The 20,014-nt window shown below is 49.0% G+C and overlaps 1 protein-coding gene across 4 annotated transcripts in view; it reads right to left on the bottom strand.

Moving 5' to 3' along the window:
* Nucleotides 1-3,666: 3,666 nt before the first annotated feature.
* mroh1 (maestro heat-like repeat family member 1) overlaps nt 3,667-20,014 on the bottom strand; it is a 35,714-nt gene continuing 19,366 nt past the window's right edge. For 2 of the 4 annotated variants that reach the window (XM_062539583.1, XM_062539586.1), the window contains 13 exons: nt 19,517-19,669; nt 18,983-19,137; nt 18,596-18,761; nt 18,202-18,407; nt 17,310-17,447; nt 16,840-16,954; nt 16,406-16,552; nt 15,535-15,723; nt 15,136-15,285; nt 14,726-14,860; nt 14,273-14,375; nt 13,588-13,653; nt 13,111-13,247 (listed from right to left, as the gene is read on the bottom strand). In XM_062539583.1, coding sequence (XP_062395567.1) covers nt 13,171-13,247; nt 13,588-13,653; nt 14,273-14,375; nt 14,726-14,860; nt 15,136-15,285; nt 15,535-15,723; nt 16,406-16,552; nt 16,840-16,954; nt 17,310-17,447; nt 18,202-18,407; nt 18,596-18,761; nt 18,983-19,137; nt 19,517-19,669 — 1,800 coding nt within the window. In that variant the 3' untranslated portion in view covers nt 13,111-13,170. Of the gene's footprint in view, nt 3,710-4,353; nt 4,427-10,874; nt 10,899-13,110; nt 13,248-13,587; nt 13,654-14,272; nt 14,376-14,725; nt 14,861-15,135; nt 15,286-15,534; nt 15,724-16,405; nt 16,553-16,839; nt 16,955-17,309; nt 17,448-18,201; nt 18,408-18,595; nt 18,762-18,982; nt 19,138-19,516; nt 19,670-20,014 lie in introns of those variants that run through there. The other 2 variants (XR_009939726.1, XM_062539585.1) reach the window with 2 other exon arrangements.

Raw genomic sequence — 20,014 nt, 5'->3', positions numbered from 1 at the left:
CACGCAGACACATCGCCACCACACAAACACACACACGTACACAGACACATCCCCACCTCACACACACACACACACACAGCTTTGTTATGAGAGGTAAATAGAGTCTGGAATGATGGTGTGGGACACAGCTGATATGGTAAACCACAGTGCCATGCAGCCTTTGAGCACACTGCTCTGTGTGAGCTGGAGAGAGAGAGAGAGAGGGAGAGAGAGAGGACGGAGAGAAACACTAGCGTTCTCATCTGAAAGAACAACACGGGGAGCAACTGTTGTCAGGAGGAGTGTGTAATGGAGGCTCCCCTCTCGGCCGTCTGCAGTGCCAGGGCATGCTGTGGGCTGTGAGAGCGGAGTGGCGCGCCGCAGCAACCGGGCTGGGGAAGGAGGGATCATTATGGGATGCGGGGGAGAGGGGGGGGCTCTAATGTATTCCCAGCACCGTTCAGGGGCAGCGGCTCTTAGCATGCGCCACAGGTTCCCTTTGTCCCCAGAGACAGTGATGAATGAGAACTCCTCGCACATAAAGACCTGGGTGTCACAGCCAGCAATCGCCCCCCCCCTCACTCCCCCTCCCCCTGGATCTGCAGCGGGCCGGCTCTCCCCCACCTGGAAAGTCACTCTGAGGAGCTCTAATTAAAACAGGCCCTGCAGGAGCCGCCAGCCAGCCACCTCGGCTATAGAGATGTAAAATCAGGCATGAAGTCTGTTTTTCTGTGTTGCAGTATGCAATATGTTTACGGGTGCTGTGCACAACCAAACAGCAGTAAAGTCAAAGGCAGAACCATAGTATAAGCTAAGAGCTATTTCATGAATTGGAAATGTGATGCAGGTGTGGTGGTGGTTATTAGGACCAGTTGACATGTGTATTCAATGTCTATTCTCACATGGGTATTCTATTATAATCTTTAAAACAATTCAATATTTGTCAAATGTGTGTGGTTGGTTGTTGAAAGGTGTAGCTAATATATAAAAGTGTACTAGCACCAGTGCAACACATCCATATGCTCCAGACACCTCCCACAGCCAAGGCAACTTTTGAAGGCTGCACCATGAAAACCTCCGTGTTCACCTTATTCCGCCAAGCCCATTTCAGAAATGTGTTTTCTTCCGCCTTGTGCTCAATGTTCCGGTTGGCTAGTTCCGGCTAGTTAGCTTCATTGGGATAACACGGCAGATGAGGATGGAGAGGCTAGCTTGGGAGGAAACCAAAAAATATCGTCAGCAGGTGATACAGTATGTGGCGCTGGCCATTCTCAGCACAGTATGCCAATACACAATTGTCATAATATATTCTCATAAAGTACTCTCTTTATTCAAGCCCAATGCATTACCTGATTATTTACTGTCTAAAATGCTAAAACCAAAACACTTACTAGTCTGTGGAGCCATATTACAGAGACCTCTCGCAAATCTTATCTGTATTATAACCATGGTAACTTTGTTTAGAAAGTCATCACAACAACATCCACTCCTAAGTCAGTGTTCTCTTAACTTCAGCTAGGAAAGGTGCATTACAGAGTCACCAAAATTCTAAATAAACGTTCCTAACTTTAAGTTGACCCATAACATATGCCAGATGCCATCTTGATAGAATTCTGCCATCTCAGTGTATGGCAATGGCTGTACGGTGTATGGTTGAAAGATGGTGAACCCTGTTTGGGCATGGAATGAGGTGAATATGGAACATAGTGAGACATGAAGGGCACATATATGTAAGTGCATTTATGTTAGTGGGGCGACTATTTTTCCCTTTAAGGTATGACCGCCTTTGAAAGCAAAAAGAACTGGATCAAGGGTACGTGAGCGCATGAAGTGTGTTGTTATGCTTGTGGTAGATGGTGGGCCTCATGTCCCAACGCCACTAAATGAATCGTCTCTCCACGTGGAGGGGAAACAGCTCCTCTGAGAATGCCACCTACTGTGTCATCATCAATATATCCTCAGCAGGGTCCAAAAGGAATGTAAACATGACTTTCTTTTGAAGCCTCTATGAAAGGTTCACCTTGCAGGATTAGTGATGGTACCACAGGAGAGAAAAGTGATCGCATGTTCCTGTGTGTGTGTGTGTGTGTGTGTGTGTGTGTGTGTGTGTGTGTGTGTAGGCTAAGGCAGGAGAGGAGGGAGATGGTTGGCCTCCAGCATCTCTGCGGGGCCACGGGGAGGGCACAGCTGGGACTGGGCATGGCCGGGTGCCATCTGAGAGGCAGCAGAGGGCACAGGGGTGAGAAACGCCACCTCGTGCATTCGTTCGCCGGTTGGTTCGTCGGAGGCAGATTGGGTTCTCTCCAGCGCCACCTGGCCCCGGCGCCGGCAGCATCCCTGCCACCTAGGCGCCGCGTGTCGAGCGCGAGCTGCTGTTTTCATTAGTCGTCGTTGCCGACGTGGATTGCGCGGAGCGGAGCGGCAGCGCGGCGCCATCAGCGTGTACATTAATAAACCCGCCGCGGGCGCCACATCTGGACTGTGATTACATCTGCCTATTTTCAGCCCAGCTGTCGCTCCATCCCAAAATCTCACGTCTCTCCTGACAGACGCGGCGCTGCAGCAGGAGGAAGTCGGAGCTGATAAATCTGCGGGGAGTGCGCGCTGTCGGTGTCAGTTTGATCAAGAAATATGTTTTGGAGAGCAACTCAAGGGTAAAGGAGGTGCTGGACTGAAGGGATGGCTATCGGAGTGGCGTAAGGTCAGCTTAAGAGACGACAGACATGGAGAAGAATGTCCCCATGGCAGTTTTACTTTCCTTGTTTGTCTCAGCTCTTCCTACGGATGTTATTTACCTTTGATCCACAAACAGAGAGCTCAAGATCAACTGCTCAAAAATAAAGAGCTTTCAGGCATAATCCTCCCTCACTGTTAGGGAAAAATGACACTGACAAAGATAACTGTGAATATAATGAAATAAGCATCCATGCTGACAATAACGATAAAAAGCCTCTCATTGATATCCATCATCTTAATGAATGTGATACCTAAAACTCAATGGGCTCTGTAAGTGTTTCTGTGGTCCACACAATCGCTGTGTATTGCCCACCATGTTAGTGTTGTTATATTATCCAGTGTGGAAGTTGCCATTCATCAGCTCGATGGATATTGAAAACGAAGGTCTGTAAAGTTACTGTAGTAGTTACCACTGGCAGTGTGGACAGGCAGGTGTTCATGAAGGCCTTCATGCTGTTGATTTCTTCAGTAGGGTTTTCAGAGCATGGGGATTCCAACAGCAGAAGGCCAGAGGCAAAACCTACAAAAATCAAGATGGAGGGATCATTATGGGTTGTCTTGAGCTGCCATGTTTTTCCACAGACTATGGGAGGCCACGGATTTTACCCCACAAAGGGTGACGCTGGGTGAAGCGCTTCTATCAAATATCCACACTGACCTCTGTCAAATCCCTGCTCTGGTTGGAAACACTGAAGAGAAGCCTCCGATAGAGCTCCGCTTTCTGCATCACCTCACTAACGTCCCCCTACACACACACACACACACACACACACACACACACACACACACACACACACACACACACACACACACACACACACACACACACACACACACACACACACACACACACACACACACACACACACACACACACACACACACACACACACACACACACACACACACACAGCTACATGGTTTTAAATTATTGCTGGTACTACCACAACCTTCATCACTTCATATTGTTCACCTCTCCTCAGCTTCATGCATCCTTGGAAAAAAAGAAATCAATGTTTTAATACCTGTATGGAATAGAGAGAGATAAGAAACACTTGACATTGTGTATAGCAAAAGATTTAATACAATACATTACATACAGTACAAAAGATTTGTTTTAAAGGTTACGGTGAAAATGTCAAATCCTCACAACTGGATTCCAGTCAGCTGCAGCACGCTGGCGCTAACGCTAACTAGCAGTAATGAAAGGCAGCTGGGCTGCGTCCAGCCCAGATCAGAACACCACACGGACAGTTTGGGGGCCATTCGCTTAGGAGCAATTCCGAAGGAGATAACGCGTTGTTTCAGATGATACGACATGAAAGTGCAGCGCTGACGGCTTTTGGCAGGAAGCTGTTCTCCTCTTCCTCCTGTAGTGCGTATCGCCACTGAATCTTTCAGCGGTACGGAGCACCGGACCATCCAGGCCAGCGCTGACCCCTGGCCACCCCTATCCTGCTTTATCAACCACTTCCACTCACGTCTCTGTCAGAGATATTTATTACTCCATAGCAAACAATTCCACTGGTTTGTATCAGATATCTTTACTGGTGTGTGCCAGACACGTGAGGGCTTTGCTGCAGGCCGTGAGTGTGTGTGTGTATGGGTGTATGAGTATGAGTGTGAGGAGACGCGGACCTGGGACAGAGACATCACAGACACTGGAGCCATGGCTGGCACTGCCTCCCCCCCGCTGGCTCCCAGCAGCTGCCTGTAAAGGGTCATAAAGGATTTGCCACCATCACACAGATGTGGGCTGGAATAAGAAAGCTCTCATTTGAATAAATACCCCAGGAGGGGGGCTTTTAAATAATCAAACATCTATTAAATGTATGGCAAACCATGAAGCAAGCTGAATTCATCTAAATATTTTTGCATTAGGTGACAACCGCCACACTCACAAGTAATTGTGTGTGTGTGTGTGTGTGTGTGTGTGTGTGTGTGTGTGTGTGTGAGCGTGTAATGTGTCTGAGAGACAAAATTAGTTTAAAGGTCAGATGAGATTATACTCTGCTTATGATTGGCTTCGGTGACCAGGCTTTCTATAGTCAATGACAGTATGTATTCCATACTATATGTATATTGTACATAAAAAGTTCTGCAGCATATTCTCCAAGCCCTGACAGCAAGACAAATGGGCACAGAGTGCAGGTGTGTGTGGAGTAATGAGCTTGCTGTGGAGACAGGTGAGCCATATGTGTGAAGCCTCTCCTCTCGTCTGCAGGCTCTCTCCGGGACACGGCCCACTAGTGTGTGCAGCACAACACAGGGCAGCTATTCTAATTAGGAGCAAGGTGGGGTGATTAGGCCTCTACAAGCGCCTCTCAGGGAGGGCTCTGCACCAGGTGGCCCACCAATCACAGCAGGCCGACAGAGGGACACACAGAGACGGACGGACGGACGGATGGATGAACAGACAGGAAGGAGGGAGGGAGGAAAGACGGAAAGACTTTTGATCACATTTTGCACAAAATGAAATCAGACCATATCCCCAGTTTAAAACCCGTCTTCCAGAGTACTTAATTGCCTCCATCACAGCACTTCTCTCACATAAAGCCCCATTATTGGTATAATGGTAATAGTTTAACTGCCTCGCCACTCTTGATTCCACAATGAACACAAAAAAAAGAAAGGAGAGAAAAAAGGAGAGAAAAGACAGAAATGAAGAAAAACGAGCGAAAGAAGGAAAAAGAGCGCTGGAAGAGGAAGACGGAGAGGTTTGAGGTCTCAGTCGCTGGCTTAGTGGGAGCGCTGTTACGGTACAGTCACTTGGAGGGGGAAAGCAGATGCTTGTGTGAGTAATTATTTCCTGTTTGGAGACTGGGAGCTGACACGTTGAATGTACATCACTCTAAATTGGCTCTGTGTAACCCCTGGCTCTGCCCGGGCAGAGCGGGCCAGCGAGGTGCAGCGGAGGGCTTGGCACACTAACGAGCAGCCTGGCCAGGGACACACGGGGCCGCTGGCATCGGCCAGGGCTCGCTCTCCGCTCCTCTCTCTCTCTCTAGCGCTCTCCATCCATCTCTCTATCTATCTATCTCCATCTCTCTCTCCCTCCATCTCCTATTCTCCCTCCCTCCCTCCCCTCGTCTGTGCGCCTATCCCTGTGTTCTCTCTCTCATTCTCTTCCCTCTCGCTCGCCGTGTTCAGTGCTCTTGTAGCAGACACGTGCCCTCCTGTCAGGAAGCGCGCACGCACGCGCACACACACACACACACACACACACACACACACACACACACCCACACACACACACCAGTGAGAGAGCAGTAGAGAGGTCTGGGCTGCATGCGGATCACATGTGGGTCAGAAGTGAGCTGTACCGTCCGGCCCCCAGGATGGACACAACGCGGCAGGCCACACAGTCCGGCCCTGAGTGGATCCCTTAAATCAAACCAATTACGTCCGCAACAAGATTGGTAAGGATTCACTCTGAGGTGTGTGGGTGTGTCTAGCTTGTTCAATATGTTCACTGCTAAATCTCCTCTAACAGATCCTTGAATTGAGTGGGAGGGGGTGCATGGACTGATTAAAAACATTAGACTTTGATGCCGTGGTCATCCTTCAAAATCAATTCTCCACTCATCAATAGGACAACATAATGTTGAGAAACACACCAGGTCTGTAAGAGCCCTTTGGATAAACACTTGAGCTGCTCTCCAGAGGTAGCCACTGACACAATCCACTAAAAACACTTTAAGAGCTCCTCCGATTTAATGCTCCAAGTGTCATTTAATGAGTTTGAGGAAGTGAGTGATTTCTAGTTAATTAAGAGGGAATTAGAGTGGGATGATTCCTCATTAATAGTGCCACCTAAATAACCAGAGAAGATGCATGGAACTCATTTATTGGTGCGATAGTAAAAGCTTCAAGTCCTGCAATGATGTGGCTAAAACACAGGCTAGACTTTGTGCTTGGGGCTATGCTGTGTGTGTAGCTATGGCTGCAATCTGTATTCTGTGAGGGCAAGGTGTCAGCTATAAGATGTTATGATACTTTATGAGTTGAAATGACTTGGCATCGTGTGGCACCTGACATTATTGGCTAGGTGTATTTCTGGTGACATGATGTTTGGAGGCTGCCGTTGCAGGGCACTAATTGGCAATGTTTCACAATGCAGTCTGATGTCCATCTCATGGTCCAGAAATATAACGGCTGCTGTGGGAAGGCAATGCCATTGCTATATTTATTTGGGTATACATGCTGTATGTCCGTTCTCATGAGGGGTTTCAAATAGCTCTTCAAATGCTACTGAATATTATAGTTACATTTAGAAAATAATTGCAAAGTTAAAATCATTGCATATTCATTGGACTCTTTCAGCTCTGGTTCATTCTTGGATAGCCAGACAAATATTATTCCAACAGACTTAGGAAAGTGAATAATCAAATGGCAATATGGTCTAAATGTGGATGGGACAGAGAATAATAAAAGCGGAATATGGTCTAAATGTGGATGGGAAAGAGAATAATCAAATGGGAATATGGTCTAGATGTGGATGGGAAAGAGAATAGTCAAATGGGAATCTGGTCTAAATGTGGATGGGAAAAAGAATAGTCAAATGGGAATCTGGTCTAAATGTGGAGGGGGACATGCAGCAGGTCCACTCCAAGGCCTCGGCTCTCAGGAACGCCAGCACTGTTGGCACTGACCCTGGCCACACTCGGAACCCAAACAGTTGTCTTATGAGAAGCATTCGCTCGTCTCTCAGTACATGTAGCACCCAGTGGTAAACACCATGAGCTATAGGGCTCCGTTTAGCGCCTGACAAGTGTGGAGACTGCTGCCTCCTCTTCTGTGTCTTTTCCTGGAGACCTTTAAGAAGAGCTGTGAAAGAAGAGGAAGTAGCTCGGATCACAGCAGCAGATGTGGGCCCAAACCTGACACAAGTGCCATGCCGCCATCCCCCGTGCCACTCCACACTGGCGGCAGTGACGCGACGCCACACCAGCCTCCCCTCCCCGTCACTCCACAGAAGATCCATCACCAGGGTCTAAGGAGCTCTGATTATGACGTTCATCATCTGTTGAAATGATTTGGATAGCAATATCATAGTCTATGTCAGTCTAACGGATTTTCCTTTGCAGGGTTATAAAGACTCATAAATCTTCCGATACAATTTTGCAACACTCCGGGGAACGTATTGAATGAAAAACTGAAACAGAGATTTTCAGTGCAGTTTTCGATGCAGACATAGAAGACAATTTAGAAGGCAATGATAATGATGAGAGTTCTGTATAAAAGGGGGTAATGGCTCCTATAAACATTTCTAACATTAAGCAGTGGGCTTCCACATACATTAAGTTTGCTTTTTGTGCCGTTCAATCGCAGTTCCTTGTATAATCCCCCTCCACTTTCCTGGGTTAAAATATTCTGGCCGTGTCGTTATGATAAGGAGATGCAGTTTGTCTATGAGACTAACAGTAGGCACAGAGGAGCTGCATATTAAGGAAGCAGGTGGACGTGAGGAACTGTAATGTCTTTGATAAGAGGTGAAGTTCACTCAAGTTCATCGCGGTGAGAGCATATAGTCGCAGCAGCGCTCGGAGCATAGCAATGGACTCCCTTGGCTGCTCCCCACCTATAGACAATCACCCTGCCCCTCAACTGCCATCAAGATTAGAGCCGGAACTAAAATATAATGGCCCTTGGAACGCAACAAGGATTTTCTTTCATTGCATCGCGGCGGTATAAATTGATGGCAACTATCACATGTGAGCCAAAAGCAATCCGGCCAAAGATTAGATCCATATGTCCCCACAGTCAGGTCAGAGTCTGATACAGACCCTCTGTCTCCCTGCTCAGCTGCCAGCAGGGAATGAATGACTGTAATTTCAGAGAAAGAGAGAGAGTTTGATAGAGGAAGAGAGAGAGAGAGAGGGAGAGAGAGGGAGGGAGTTGGGGAGAGAGAAGAGAGAGTGATAGTATGAGCATGCAAAGGGAGAGATGCTGTGAAAGTCCTTGCCTAAATGACACCTCCCCTATTTTAATGGGAACGCTCCCTGTAAAATTCCAGGTGGTTGCGGTCCAGTGAGATATGGGAGTGCGGCTGACAGTGAGTAGTGCCGACTGGCACGGCCGCTCCAGCAGAAAGGGACTGTGAGTAAATGATGGCCGCTCGGTGGGGCGGCGTCCCGGGAGGAATTTGTTTGCTCGCGGCTGATAAAGCTGCCAGTGATGAGAGAGAGGTCTGGCGCCGGCAACGGCATAAATACCTCACCGCGCGCCGCGCCGCGACACAGCAGCGCCACCTCTACCTTGACCTCACCACAGTATCTCACCACGGTAATCTCTCACTTAAGCAGCCAGGCAGGCGTGAAAGGCACGGCGGAGCATATTCGCGTTGAACTCTGCAGCCATGTCATTAAGCGGCAGTCAGTCGCTCCGTCCGCTCAATCATGTTAGCTGCTGCATTAAGTAGGGTAATAAAACGAGTTATCAAAACGCTACAATTGAACTCTAATCCCTTCTGAAAGGCCGGCGGAGACAGAAACGTCGATAGGATGCAAGTGGGAGATGAGCTTGATTACAGTGGAGGACAGTTCACTGTGCCAGCTCCGCCAATTAGCCTCCCCTGCACCCTTCATCACCATCCGCGCAGTCCCCCCAACCGCTCGACCTCAACTCTAATCTAGCAAATAGCCTCGTTTAGATAAAGTTTTCTCTTTAAACGTAGTCCTATTAGTTTGTCAGCCTTAATGGATGGAAAATAAAAAATCTAATCACAATAAGAGTGACCCTTTGAACTGGGCCTTTTCCTTGGAATGGATAAGTAAGCTGGACTCTTCCCCAGCTTCCCCTGTGTTAACGCAGGCCCCCCCTCTGGTCATTCTGGCTGCAGCGAGGAGAATCCAGAACACTGTACTAAACATGAACTTCAGCGCCCTCAAGTGGCTGCCTTCCATCCCTACACTGACCTCAACTGAGGTTGCTGTGATGATATGCAGGGCCGGAGGATTCACTGATGAAGAGGAGGGACGAAGATGAACAATGTGCAGGAGAAGCAACAGAATTGAACACATTTGCCCATTAAACATGCTACAACTACAACTACAACTCTACACTGTAATAATTGTCTGACCTTTCTCTAATAAAACAATGGCTCATCTCACGAGATGGAGAGGCACATTTGCTGATGCTGTAGCGTACTGTAGTAGGTGTACTGGATGTACTTGCCCCTGCAGGAGTCCTGAGTGGGGTTCTGACGTGAGAGGCCTGCCTTTGCCCACTACACAGCCGCCTCTCCTGCTCTCTCCTGCTCTCGCCTGCTCTGCTCTGCTCTGCATACCAAAGCTGCCACTCCTGCCGTCCCGCTCAACTGTAATGAAACATCAGGCTCAATGTCACCAGCTGGGGAGGATCAGCAGATGTCTGAAATTACCTGCATCTCAATGTAAACACTCACAGGTCACTCAGGGTGAACGAATCGCATCTCGCCGCGCCCACCTGCGGAGAGCGGCTTGTCATTCACATGCGGGAGTGCAATTCAATCGGCGGCTGCTATCAGGCTCCTCTAATTTGATTGCTCCCGGCCCGCGGGTTTCATCTCGCCACCTCGTCACCCTGGGCCGCCGCCGAGCGCACTCCCTCCCGCAAATGGGAGCGGTTAGCCAATTGAACACAACAAACCCATCTGTTTTAACACAGTGACAAAAATTGACTTTGGTCCGGGCGTCTTTTGATTGACATGCATTTTCGGGCAATCAGAGTGATTAATGGGCCTCCAGAGACCTCCGTTTGCTGGCATCAGATCTGTCTGCGCTGGTAGAAGGCGACTCGACAGGCTATTACAGTTTGCAAATCTGCAAAATGCTTTTACAATGCATATGTAATGCGGGAGATAAGCTGGGAGTTGATTTTTTTTTAGCTGAAGAAGCATAATAAAATAAATGAAGTTTCAGTGGTGAGCAGTGAGCCTTGGAGAGGCGCACCTAGCAGAGGCTGCTGTAGTCCTCACACGGGCAGCTCTGCAACAACACTCACATAACATCACACCAACTTACCTTAATAATGTGCCTACAACAGCCAGGTAAAAAGGTCAACACTACGCCACTATTGCACATACTGTATATGAATAGTTTAATCTCACTTCAGACGATTCACATCCTTTATTCATGAAGATCAATTCAGGACGAGTGTTGTCAACAGCACAGTAACAGAGAGGAGCCGTTGTGAGCGGACGTCTGATGAAAGAAGGAGGAGATGTTGGTGTGAGGTTGTCAGGAATGATCTCTTTAATGATACTTGTTAAAAGGAGTCGATTGCCATCACTCTCAGTAGTCTGATCCCATCTCATGGGGAGGAGCAGTAACATCTTCATATTACGTACCGTTATTATTATCATTACAGTATATAAAAAAACATGACACAACACAAGCATGGACACAACACTCTTCCCAGGTTCACTTCACCCAATGCTACTCTACTCTACGCACTACATACTAAAGCATCTCTACCAACTCAAACACCCACACATATGCTGTCCACAAGAGGAGACGGACACTACTGTACATCCCCCCTATACATGGAAAAGTGCTCCCACCACTGAAATGAAACACACACACACACACACACACACACACACCTGAAACACCACAAATAGAGTGTGCATGTGTGTGTGTGTGTGTGTGTGTGTGTGTGTGTGTGTGTGTGTGTGTGTGTGTGTGTGTGAATGTGAATGTGCGTGTGTGTGTGTGTGTGTGTGTGTGAGAATGCGAATGTGTGTGTGTGTGTGTGTGTGTGTGTGTGTGTGTGTGTGTGTGAATGTGAATGTGAATGTGTGTGTGTGTGTGTGTGTGTGTGTGTGTGTGTGGGAATGCAAATGTGTGTGTGTGTGTGTGTGTGTGTGTGTGAATGTGAATGTGAATGTGTGTGTGTGTGTGTGGGTGTGTGTGTGCTGTGTAGATGGGGCAGGGAGGCTGACAAGTGCAATGTACTGTTCAGTGGCTCAGTGGGAGCGACTGCAGTAGGAGCAGCCTCCTCTCCCCCGACACACTCCACACACACACACACACACACACACACCGTAGCGCACGAGGCGGAGGATGGACGGAGTGGGGTGGGGTAGGCTGGACGATACAAAATCTAACATGGCAGACAGGTCGCTAAAGGCAGAGAATGAAAATGACAAAACGTTATTGCATCACTCTCAGGGTAACTCCGTTTCTCTATCGATAGGAAATATTTGGCACTGTGTCTACGGCAGCTCTCTCAACAGGCTGGGCTTGTCTCAGGACCTACTCTTTAGTTTGGAAGGAAGCATAAGCAATCTGTAGTCTAACCTCCACCATCAGCCCCACCTCTTTAGGGGAAGCCATCACGTCCTACCCGGGGTCTACCGTACATCACTGCTCATCAGCCAAGACCCTCAACATACAGTAGCATTTCAGCTCCATGCTACAACCGTGTTCAAGTCTTCAACAGTGTTTGTTACATTTGGCTCTTGATGGGGGAATGGTGAACATTGTATGCTCTGGACAACTTCCTGCCCGGCACTTCATATTTACATAAGTGCGTGACGGCCGAGCCACCTCTGAGAGGAAACATGGAGGCTGTGCAGGACGTAAGCGCTGAGGGCTCTCGAACATCCCCTGCCTGAAGAACAGCCAAAAGGCATCTAAAGCTACCCTGTCCATTAAGACTCTTAAGATTAAGTGCTGAGGTACAGTCAAAGGCCAGCCGTCTCCCCAGCCCAGTGGTCAGGGTGTCCAGAGGGCTGGGCTGAGAGGGGAGAGCCCACACTGGGCAGTGCGGTCACCTCCAGCAGGAGGCGCCCTTTCACTCAGTGCAAATCAAATCTACTAAATGAGGTGTGCATCGCTGCACTGGGCTCTGAGGATGGACTGAAATGACGTGGTCACTTTGGGTGCGTTCTGGACAGCGTCCACACGGAGCAGACTCCAGCACTCATCTGCATGCCGCCGCCCAAGCGCTTAATGCTCAACTCGGCTCATTGGTTGAAAGTGACCATCTGAACCACTAGATGGCCTCTGATGGTCGTGTCTCCACACATGCCCCCAGGCACTCCTCCAACACCAGCATGCCCCCATCCTCCTCTAACCACTCTGACCACTCTAACCTCCTCTCATGCCCCCATACTCTCCTACCCACTCTCATCTCCTCTCATGCCCCCATAACCACTCTCATCTCCTCTCATGCTCCCATACTCCTCTCACCACTCTGACCACTCTAAACCTCCTCTCGCTAATGTGTTGTAAACAGAACCATTTTGGCAACTAGTTCCTGAACAGAACTCCAAGGTCATGGAATGATGGGGGACATGGGTGTCTGAGCGGAATTGGTACACACTCTTTGGTCACTAAAATCCTTCAAGGGCTTATTCAAGTCAAGCACCCCTCCACCCCCCCACCCCCCCAACCCCCCTCTCCCTCACCGTTCTGGACTTTTCTAAAGGGAAAGAAACAGCGCTAACTCTAAATGGCAGGGGCAGGGTGGTCAGTGGAAGTGGCCCATGGCTTCTGCTGCCTTGGCTCGCACCATAGGGTCAGGGTCCTGCAACAGCATCACCAGGCCTGCAGACAGAGACAGAGAGACAGAGAGACAGAGAGAGAGAGAGAGAGAGAGAGAGAGAGACATAAAGAGAGAGAGAAAGAAAAAAAGGAGAGAGAGATCAGTTGCTAGTGGATGTCAGATGAATAACCAATTTGTGTTGCTTCATAAAATAACATGAAGTAACTCCAACTTGAGCAATGATGAGTTGTGGAATTTCATAACGTGGGGTTGCACAAATGAGCCACAATATTATGCTGTAATGGACCTCAGACAGATAACACACACACCCACACACACACATATACACACACACACACACACACACACACACACACATACACATATATAAGGATTACTCACCCCTAGTTATGTTTGCCATGTTCATGTGGATGAAGAGGTCCTCTGGAAGATTCCCCAAGAGAAAGCCTATTGGAGGAAAAGTACAGAACAATCACACATTCACACTTGGAAACACGGCTGACAGAGTGGGTGTGACTTCTGTCTCACTGCCTGTCAGCAAAAAGCTAAATTCAACTGCCATATCAACAAGTCCCCTCAGAGGTATGAATGTTCAGTAGCCACTACAGATTGGCTGAGCAGAACATGAGAACATTACTCCCCCACAACAGCACTTCTAGACTTCAGCAGCATTTCATGCAATATCATTCATCCCTGCCTTCTGCATGTGTACTGTACCATGCCACATGTGTTTCAGTTTTTGAAATATGGCAGAAAGAGAGTTTATTCACAATCTAGACAAATCATCAATCAAATGAACCATATTGGCAATGTGTCACTTTGCTGTATAGAGTAAAATCAAAATATACCACCTGTGTGAGCATGTGCGGGCGAGTGTGTGTGTGTGTGTGTGTGTGTGTGTGTGTGTGTGTGTGTGTGAGTGAGTGAGTGAGTGAGTGAGTGAGTGAGTGAGTGAGTGAGTGAGTGAGTGAGAGAGAGAGTGTGTGTGTGTGTGCATGTGTGTACATTGATGCACGTTTATTCAACAACACAGTGCCCTCAAATATGCTCCCTCTTCTCGTCTCACCGATAAACATGGCGGCACTAGCGCGGATATCAGCCCAGTTGCTTTTGAAGAACTGCACGACGGTGTTGTGGTAGAAGTTCAGCATGTTGGGGAAGTCCTGGATCTGCAGGAGGATCAAAAGAGTCATCACAACTTTCATCTGGCTCCCACCGGAGAGTCACACTCACAGGTGATGCAACACCTACTGAACCGCTGAAACAGGAGAATAGCATTTCTGTTTAATTTCTAATGAATTACTGTGTACAAGTCTAACAAGTCAACAAGAACCGGGTGCCCACTTAAAAATGAAGTGGCTGCGTTTACTTAGCGCACTGTGAATACTAACTACGTTTTAGTATTTATTCCCAGACACATATTCATGTGCTGTTGTCGGAGGACATTGCCACATATTTATTGGGCCAAAGGCAGCCGTGGGATGGGCCTGGAAAGTAAATAAGCTGGTGTGCTACTCACTAGGTATTTGGTGAGGTCGTTGACGAACTCGCCGTAGTGCAAGCCTTTGTCCTCGTGCAGGTGCTTCTGGAACATGGTGGTGATCTGCTCGGAGCCCACCAGTGGAGCACACACCCTCATGGAGTACTTACAGGCCTGCCAGCAGACAACAGGACAGCAGCTCAGACACACACACACACACACTCGCTTAACAAGCAGAAAGGCACAAAGGAGCAGCCAGCAGCCTTTTCTAATATGCTTTGGAGAATATAATGGGTTTTCATTTGGACATCTACCAACACAGAGCAGTGGCATTACATTCTGAAGTCAGTCAGTCTAGTGAGGGGGTAGAATGAAATGCAATTGGGATTCAGGATTGTAAATGTGATTGCTTTCTCCTTGTTGACCGTGTGGAAGGGCTCGTGCTTTACCTTGACCACCTGTTGGCTTGGGTCACACAGGTGCAGCAGCATGCTGACCAGCACGTTGTGGATCTGGTCTTTGAAGACGGGCTCTCCCGAGCCAAACTTGGACAGGTTCCCCAGGAGCATGATGGCAGCACAGCGGATCTCATCACTCTCCTGCAGCAGGGAGCACAAGACCAGGGCAAGGGCATGGGTGGACTGAGTGGAGGACGCAGCAATAGACCGCACGCCTGTGCAGGAGTTTCACTGCTGTATTAAACTAATGATGCTTGGGGCATGTAGTATGTAGTATGTATGTAAGTATGTATGTACTAATAAGTATGTAAAGTAAGTATGTAGTAATAAGTTGCACATTTAGTAGCGTGCACAAGTGACAGGATTCAGAGTCCAAAGGCAGGCACTCACGTTCTCCAGGAAGGGCTTGATCTTCATGAAGATGTAGACCACCAGTAGGTGGACGTTCTTCTGGTCCAGGTAGAGCAGCACTTTGGACAGGCCGGACATGGCCTCCAGCGTGATGTGCTTGCCGGGGTCGTCCTTCTCCTCCATCCCAGCACTCATGGCTGCCAACAGCTCCTTGGCATATTTATTCACCTGAGCACACACACAAGACAGCCCACATCAGCTATTAACCAAAACTAGCCAAGCTCAGTCTGACCATCGACAGCAGTCATTATATATGTTGCAGCGGTCATTATGCAATATATGATTCAACAGACCTCCGAACGTTGGGAGGCCTATTCATGTGAATGGAACTTTCTGCAGCACTTTGAAGAGCCATGAAATAATACTTCACACGGTCCCAGAGTGAGCAAAAAGGATGAATGCATTGGAATAGCACTTTTCTATCGGGACACATTTAAAGGTGGTTATGCCGCAGGAAAGCATCTTTTCTGGTTGGCTTTGAAATAAGGTAGGGTTTTCAAATTTTAGCGTTCCCTTTCTTGCCTTTAATGGCTATTGAAAGGACAAATTATAAAAGTGTATCGTTTCTACATCACCCCTGTTAGGAATCTAGACATTCAGCTGGGAGATGCCTAGAGACGCAGACCTATCAGACTGAAGCTAACAATGCATGTACAATTCAACATCCAAGTAGGCTGTAACAATCAGCCTATTTGTTCTTATTGGTTTTCAGAGCATAGCTAGAACATTAATGAAAACCTTTCCAAAAGCATCTAAGAGAATGTTGAACGGGAGCTATAACCTGTGTAGAGACTATATAACCTGTGACTGTGTCTGGGACATTGTGAGGGGGGTTAGGAGAAATGAGCACCTTCTCTGGGGAGCCCACGGCGATGTTGCCCAGGCCGCGCAGTGCCAGCATGCGCACGGTGCAGCAGGGCTCCGAGATGCGCTCCATCATGTTGTTCATCAGCAGGTCCATCATCATCAGCTCCGTCACCACGTGGTGGTTCAGCAGCTACCATACACCACCCACACAGAGACAGTGTCAACAAAGGCAAGAGGCTGAACACTTTGCTCCACCAATGTGCCCTTGAACCAGCTAGGCTAAATAATGCCAAATCTCTAGTGAGTGAGTAAGTATGTGATATCCTGCTGCACATGCATAAGACTAACTGCAGTTGTAGGACACTGGAGGAACTTGTACAGGTGGGAATGAATAGCTGATGTAGAGTTTGGATGCTGGTGTTGAAGGACTAGCACATTTGGTAGAGAAGGGAGCAGTCTAGCTGACTGGGGTCTCACCTCAGCAAAGAAGGCAGTGACGGCGATCCTCTGGCACTCGTAGATGTTGTTGAGGGAGGGACACAAGGCCTCCACGATGGCAGGGAGACGAGGCCCCGCATGCTTGGCCATGGCTCTGCAGGGAGTAGGAGCCAATCACTCACATATACGTATACACACACACACACACAGTACTCCACACACGCCTCAGCAACAGCAGAGTCATTTCTGTGCTACAGAGAAAATCTGTCACACAAGCACTTCACTTATGTGAAATAATAACACCGCGTAAATAGCTTGGCCACAAATCACAAGGGGCCTCTCTGCACAAAATGCAAAACTCCGACCTGCACATTTCCTGCCATACAGCTGAAGCTACACACACACACACACACACACACACATTCACACACATACAGAAAAGTGCATAGTAAAATACCCCAGTGCCCTGAGGGCAAACTCTGGTGATCAGCAGTATTAGGCCAGCTCACCTGGACAGGAGAGTGATGCCCTCTATGTGCTGCTGGGGGTCCTTCATCTTCTCCCAGGCGCCGTCCTGGTCCAGCGGCTTGACCACCTCCTCCAGCTGGGCACGGGCCAGCAGGATCCGCAGCGCCTCCACCGCCACCCTGTGGGCACACACACACACACACACACACACACACACACACACACACCACTCTCTTCAGGACTGTCAATAACCCTCCACCCTCATTTGTCTAAGGCTGGACCCAGACTCTACTAAAGGGCACCAACACAACTGCTTTCAGCTACAGGAAAAGCAATTACTTGGCTGCAAACTCAAATGTGCAAGCCTGCACTCCTTAAAGCAGCACAGGAGCACAATGCATTAAGTGCGTCTCAGATAGATTAGCGACAGCAGACAGTAGTCTTTTATAGCCCCAGTGGCTCACGCAGTCCAAAAGGCTGACCAGCAGTCTGATCTCCCTGCTCCCCCCAGGTGTACTAAACCACCAAAGCCAGGAGACACATGCTCAACATCTTCCATTTTCCTCATTTCACACATTACATTACATTACATTACATTTAGCAGACACTTTTTGTCCAAAGTGACTTACATATGTCAACTACATTACAAGGGATTACATTGTCCCTGGAGCAGCTTGGGGTTAAGTGCCTTGCTCAAGGGCACAACGGTGGAAGCCGGGAATTGAACTGACAACTTTCAGGCTACTGGACGCCAGCCCAGCTCCTTAACCACTACACTTCCACCGCCCCACATCAACACCCAGTTTTATCCCTATGCATACGTTATCTGTGAGGAGCACCGTTTCTGAGCCAGGGTTCCAACAGTGTTCTATCACTAGCACACAGTGCAGTGCTAACCCCTCAGGGTCCCAGAGCCCTTGGCGCTGCACTCACCCGCAGACGTCGAAGGCGGCGGCGGCGCTCTTGGAGGGGCCCTTCCTGTCGGGGCCGATGCTGTTGCTGTTGATGTCCTTGGGCAGCTGCACGGCCACGCTGGAGCCCACGCGCAGCAGCAGCGCGCTGAACAGCGCCGGGAACAGCGACGCCACCGCCTCCACCGTCTGACCGTTCAGCATCAGCTCCCGCAGCGCGCACGTCATCTGGACACACACACACACACACACACACGTGCACACACGTGCACACACACACACACGTGCACACACAAACAGATAAAGCATGTCAAAACACACACAAACACAGACACACACCCATGGATGTGAACAGCATGTGGAGACACATTAGAGGTCATGATTGATCGCGGAGTCTCTGAAGCGGCTGCACTCACGGCTAGCGGCTGGCTGGTGGCTACTTTGGTGAGGCCGGGCCTCATCATGGACTCCTTCTTGTCCACGTACGGCGCCATCGTGTTCAGCTTCTCGATCATCATCTCCATGATCCGCGAGGCGATGCTGCTGTCCGCCCCGAGGGCGATCCACATCTCACAGCTCCAGCTGGACAGAGGGAAAGAACGCGCTTAGAACACGACACCTCATAAAGCACGATCCCCATCTTGAGGATCTTGACCTCATTCTGGAGAAGTCTTTCAGAATGATTCCATAACTGGCACGCAAGCATGTCCCTCTGAAGTCTGGCTCAGTTATGAGCTGACAGCCACTTGTCGGTGTGTGTAGAGGTTCCTGACACACTCAGGCTTGGCAGGGGCAGCGCTCACCTGTCGAAGGGCAGTGGGTAGGAGATGAGCGTGCTGACCACGGTCTGCAGGTGCTGCGTGGCGAGGATGAGGATGGACTGGGCCACGGCCACCTTCACCTGATCCTCGGAGATCACCTGCAGCCTCATGTGAAGCACCTCCAGGACCTCGGGAACCTACCGCACACACACAGAGACAACTCAAGCACATCAGCACTGGATCTGGGAGAGTGTCCATTCAACTGTATAAGAGTGGGGAGCACTAAAGCTATGGCAGTGGTGTAGTGTGATGTGATATGCAGGAATACGCAGTACGTATATCCACTTAAAAAGCACCATCATCTCAGTATAGCCACTTAAAATAGGCAAGGATAAGTATTGACATTTGGGGTTGATCACAGTCTACCCACTACAGCTAACTACTACATCACAGTATACCCACTACAGCTAACTAGACCACACCACTGAGCAATGGTGTTCTGAAAAAGATCTGTGGAACAGCGGGGAGAGAGAGGGTGTAGAACGCGAGTAGAGAGTTCTCGCAGTGCTGGTGTACCAGGTCCTGCAGGCTGGCCCCTCGGTTCTTCATCAGGGTGTTGAGGATGACGCTGGAGGCCCTGGAGCAGTTGGACTGGGAGTCCACCAGGCCCTCAAACAGCATGAAGAGCAGCGTGCTCAGCTGCTGCTGCGGCAGGCGCTTACTGATGATCTAACACACACACAGGAGAGAGCACAGGCGCTTACTGATGATCTAACACACACACAGGGAGAGAGCACAGGCGCTTACTGATGATCTAACACACACAGGGAGAGAGCACAGGCGCTTACTGATGATCTAACACACACACAGGAGAGAGCACAGGCGCTTACTGATGATCTAACACACACACAGGCGAAAGCACTTGCGCCTACTGATGATCTAACAAAGGAGAGAGCACAGACACTTCCTGATGATCTAACACGAGACAAGAAGAGAGACTTCTACACTAATTGCTAATTCAATCCAAAGTACAAGACAGGAGAGTGTAATCTCAATCCCATCTGCAGTGCTAAC

The sequence above is a fragment of the Sardina pilchardus genome, chromosome 6 (assembly GCF_963854185.1).
Source record: "Sardina pilchardus chromosome 6, fSarPil1.1, whole genome shotgun sequence".
NCBI lineage: Eukaryota > Metazoa > Chordata > Actinopteri > Clupeiformes > Clupeidae > Sardina > Sardina pilchardus.
Note: the sequence above shows the minus strand (reverse complement) of the source record. Positions and strands in the feature narration are given on the sequence as shown.